Genomic DNA, 5075 nt, shown 5'->3' on the forward strand with positions numbered 1-5075 from the left:
GCTATTTGAAGGTAGGCTCTACTTTGATTGTTTAGAGCCTAAGCACTATATAAACCGCCGCGCCCTTTATTGAATAGGGTGAAGAATATAGAGAAGAAGCACTGAGCACGTTGCAGGCCATGAAGTTAGCATGAATCCACCGCACACGAAAAGGACAAAGCAATGTCAAGGAGAGGTGGTTATGAACCAATGAGCCGCCATTGATAATGTAAGGGACCCATCCCTTTCCCATCATATATTGGACTACTTTTTGGAATGAAAAGTCCAAAACTCTGTGAAAATTACATGAGAACCTGACAGCAACTTTTAATCCACAGTTATATGTTTATTTATAGAGAGAGATAGAGAGGAATTTTCTTATGGAAGAAGAGAGAGAAAGTAAATCTAAATTATGTAAGAACCAAGAGAGAGAGATTAAGAACCTAGAGAGAGGATGATAGCTTCTTATGTAAGAATCAAGAGAGAGTGTTTCTAATACAAGAACCATGAGAGAGAGATTCTTATTTAAAAACCAGGAAGAGATATGGGTAATATTGAAAAAAAAAAGAAAACCAGAAAGAGAGATGGGTAATATTGAAAAAAAAAAAAAAAAACAGAAAGAGAGATGGGGTTTTTTTCTTTTACCAATAGGAAGTATAGAGAGAGAGAGAGAGTTTCTTAATGAAGAAACATGGGGCTTGTTTTTCTTAGCAATGGGAGAACAAAAGGTAGAAAGAGCAAAGGGGATTTCATGGTAAAATAAGAACATGCCAGTTGGAATCTATTCAGCAACTAAAACAAAACCAGCCAATAAATTTTTGACCTAAGAAAAATAGAAAAATAAAACATGTAGCAAAAAACATAGAGAACAAAAACCCCAAATAATCAGATAAGAGATTCTTTCATTTGAGTAATTTCACATGAGAAATAGGGCATGACCCAAAAAAAATTAATCCAAAATACAAAAAAAAAAACTGGTTTAAGCAATAATTACATAGAATTTCTTATAATTGCAACAAAAACAAAGCAAGGAAAAAGAAGCAATCTCATATTCTTCAAAATGAAAACCACAACCACCACCACTGATTAATCACCTGCGCTTGTTCTTGCTACCAAGCAACAAAGAGAAATAAAAGAGAATCCTAAAGAAGAAACCCCAAGCAATAGTAACCCACAAACACTCCCATTTCCCCAACTGTGTAATCCCTTGCTCTCTCAATATATCAACCCCACTGGTCACACAAGTTGATTCAGTCACATTCCTCCCAATGCTTCCACTAAGTAACCTCAAGAACATGGTTTTCATGGCTGGGGTCATTGCACCAAGAGGGGTGTTATCAAAGACCTGTGTGCCCCTTGAGAAACAAATTGTAGGGTCATTAAATTCATTTTGTAGGACAGCTTCATATGGGTACTTAACCAGAGAGAGGTAATGGAACCAGATCCAATAAGCTGGAATTCTATCTCTATTGATGAAGAAGCCACTAAAGAGCAAGAAATATGCCAATATGGCAACCACCACTGTGTACCCAAGCATAACATGAGAGACCACACCTGATAGAAAGGTCACAAAGGAGCTACCAGCCCAGAATGAGGCAAAGATGATGAGGAAGAAGAAGAAGAATCCGGAGGTTCCACCCCCGAGCCCGACGGCCCAGAATGTGCTTGCTGCGAAGGCTCCAGAGAGGAGAACCAGGGCCGGCACAGCCACCACCGAATTCGATAGCACGTAAGAAGATCGGCGGTATGCATTGTACGCAGTCTCTCTCATGAATATGTATCTCTCTTGCAAGAACACGGGCAATGCGTCGGCGCAAGTGTAGAAAGTGGTGGACATGGCAAACGCGAAGAACCCGAGCCTTTCTTGCACCCCTTTTGGCGAGTGATCGAGCTTCCAGAATATGGTCGCCAAGATGAATCCAGTGACCACAACAGCGCCCAATCTAATCAAGAAGAGCTCGGGCGTTCGCCTAATATTTAAGGCCGAACGCCTCGTTAAAACCCACATCTCAGTCCAGAAAGGGTTAGCAAACGTAGCCATAGCTGAAGAGCTCGAGCTCATAGAACTCGAATCGGTTTCAGGCTTACCGGAAACGAGCTTACCTCGGGATATACTCGCACTTATCGCATCCTTGAGGCTCAGCCCTTGCCTAGTCGGTGAGGCTTGAGGCGGGTACGCTTTCTGCCATTGTTTGTTGAACTCAACCAAGGCCTTGATCCCTCCTGGTGTTCCCTCGAGCTCGCGAATCAAATCCAGAGCAAATTCAGTCCTGTTCTCGCTTTCAGGCATTGCGTGCCCGAATTCTGAAAAGAAATCAGGCAATTTCAATGGAGGACCGCTGTACACCGTCTGGCCCCTGGATAAAAAGATCAGTCGATCCAACAAACCGAGAATTCGATAACTCGGTTGGTGCACGGACATTATCACGATGCTACCCGACTGCGCGATTCGCTGAAGCACCTTCACCACCATGAATGCGCTCGTTGAGTCGAGACCTGAAGTTGGTTCATCAAGGAATAAGAGGATGGGGTCGTGTACGATATCAATTCCTATCGACACACGACGCCTCTCGCCTCCTGATACACCACGGTGGCCCTCGTCGCCGATGATCGTCTTTGCTGCAGCCCGTAGGCCCAGCTGGTCGATCAAGGCCTGCACACGGGCTCTCTTTTTCGACTTTGAGAGTGTTCGGGGGAGTCGAAACTCAGCCGAAAACATTAGGGTTTCTTCGACAGTGAGCATTGGAAATAACAAATCATCTTGCATCACATAAGCTGAGATTACCTTTAATAATCTTTCTTCCAATCTCTCTCCATTAAGGGTGATTGAGCCCTTTAAACTCCCCCTCGCTATCCGGTTCGCGAGCGCGTCGATCAGAGTTGATTTCCCGGAACCTGAAGCTCCAAGAACAGCTAAGATTTCACCATCCCTTGCTTCACCGGATATGTCATTCAAGAGAGTTTTGGTCTCAGTAAATTTGTTCAGACCTTCAGGTCCGGCAGCTTCAATGTCTTTCTTACCGGAAAAGAGGCCAGAAAAAGTGATCTTCCGTCTAACCTTAACACTGTAACTGAGATTGTTAAAGGAGAGGATAAAGGGGAGCGCTCTCTGGTTCAAACTCAAATCAGTGAACTCCAAAGCCCGGGGATCAGCTTCCTGATCGCCGCGAGTATCACCGACGTGTTTTAGCAGCTCTCCGAGAGTCGGGGATGGGCCCTCAGACCTTTGTCCGGCGACATCATCCGGCCAGAGTCCTGAAAAAGTCGCCGGAAAACCTAATTGGGTCGACTGAAATTTTGGGTCTGATACAATCCGGGCCATTACAAATGGTTTCAAATTTTTTGGATATGGAAAAAACTTCAAGGGACGCGAGTATTTAAATACCCAAATCTCAGTAAACCAAAATATTATAACTAGGATTAGGGTTCGGCCATATATTTATTACTTCTAACCTTAGGTTTAATTTTTTGGATTTGAGAATGAATGCTGGTGTGGACCCTAGGATTTTAAACAAAGAGGAGAGAGGAAGTGGAAAAGATTAGAATTAAGGTTAGGTGAGAATTAGGGCACCTTCCCAACGCTGAGAGAAACAAGAAGGCCAATGGGTGAGAGCATTTTTAGAGAGAGAAACAACCAGGGTAACGGGTGAGCAGTTTTAGAGAGAGAAAAAGGAGTTTATAGAAGTTTAGTAATGCGTGTCTTCTTACTTCATTTTTCTCTCTCTAAGTCTTCGACTTTCTCTCTCTAGGATGAGGAGAGGAGGGCGGGTGAGGTGACCTACATTCTCCTATCCCTCCAATACACGCTTTCTGTCAATTTTGTTGCGGATGGTGTTCTCGTTGACACGTGTTAACATGTAAATGGCAAGAGACGAGGGAATGGGTCCCGAAGGTTGGGGTCTGGGCTAAAAGAGTGAGGGAGCCGTACCACGTGTTTAGAGGAAAGATCGGTCCCGTGCAGTGTTTAAAAAAACGCCGAGTCGTCCGGTTCGACTCGAGAATCGCCATAGACGGATCGAATCGGCGAAAAAACGGGAATCGTCTGGTTTTAGAGAGAACCGGACGATTCTGTATAGTGACTCTCCGATTCACTGTACGGAATCGGTGAGTCCCGTATATATATATATATATATTTTTTTTTTTAATCCATGATAGATTTTTTTATAATACTTGATCGATTTTTTTGTAATCCATGATCGAATTTTTTTTTTTTTTTTTTTTTGTAACCCATGATAGAATTTTTTGTAATCCATGATCGAATTTTTTGTAATCCATGATCGAAATGTTTGTTTTTTTTTCTTGTAATCCATGATCGAATTTTTTGTTTTTTGGTTTTTTTTGTAACCCATGATAGAATTTTTTGTAATCCATGATCGATTTTTTTGAAAATTTGTTATTATTTTTTTTAATCCATATTATTCAAAGAGAAAATGAGAGAGATGATGATTCTGAAGCCATCCTATCCCAACCATATTATTCACATATCGAGTCCCAACAACAACAGTGTAGGAATGAGCACGACAGTGCAGGTGAGCATGAATAATGGACAATCTTCGGGGATTTTAGATTGGGAACACAACAAAACACTAACACTCAAGGATTTGGGAATAGTCAGACTCCTGCTAATATCGATGATTCATTTTTAGATCGAATCAATGAATTGTTAAACGAACTCAATCAATGGCACCAACGTGACCAAGAAGAACAATAACGTCGTCTATCATTTTATTTTTAGATCATATGTTACTAATTTTATGCTTTATTGTAGTCCATGTATGTTGATATACTTATTCCATAATAATTCTATGTTTATCCTTTTGTGTGATCTAAATTAAATGCTGAATGGCGGTTCATGCAGGGAAAGAACATATCAATATTCGCATATTCATTCAAAAACATGAAAATTCTTAATGGAGTACCCTCATTTCTTATTGAATTCCTAAAAAACAATATTTATAATGAATTTTAATAATTTTTTCGGATTTTTTTTAAGCTTTATTCTGACAGATTCACCTGATTCTCGATCTGGATCGCCGATTCGCCGATCCAGATCTGTTTTTTGGGAGCCCGATCCGGGTCACCGATCCGTTTTTTAA

The 5075-nt window shown here is 41.3% G+C and overlaps 1 protein-coding gene across 1 annotated transcript; it reads right to left on the reverse strand.

Annotated features, from left to right (window-relative positions):
- Positions 1-861: 861 nt before the first annotated feature.
- LOC18433509 (ABC transporter G family member 6) lies at positions 862-3774 on the reverse strand. Its single transcript, XM_006843595.4, has one exon. The coding sequence runs from the start codon at positions 3299-3301 to the stop codon at positions 1070-1072; it is 2232 nt and encodes a 743-aa protein (XP_006843658.1). The 5' UTR covers positions 3302-3774; the 3' UTR covers positions 862-1069.
- Between the last annotated feature and the right edge of the window lie 1301 nt (positions 3775-5075).

The sequence above is a fragment of the Amborella trichopoda genome, chromosome 8, assembly GCF_054954075.1.
Source record: "Amborella trichopoda isolate Santa Cruz 75 chromosome 8, AtrichopodaSantaCruz75HAP2 v2.0, whole genome shotgun sequence".
In the NCBI taxonomy this organism is placed as follows: Eukaryota; Viridiplantae; Streptophyta; class Magnoliopsida; order Amborellales; family Amborellaceae; genus Amborella; species Amborella trichopoda.

Bases quoted from the DNA above. Each gene is read 5' to 3' on its own strand.
- LOC18433509 (XM_006843595.4), bottom strand. From the start codon at position 3,301: ATGGCCCGGATTGTATCAGACCCAAAATTTCAGTCGACCCAATTAGGT.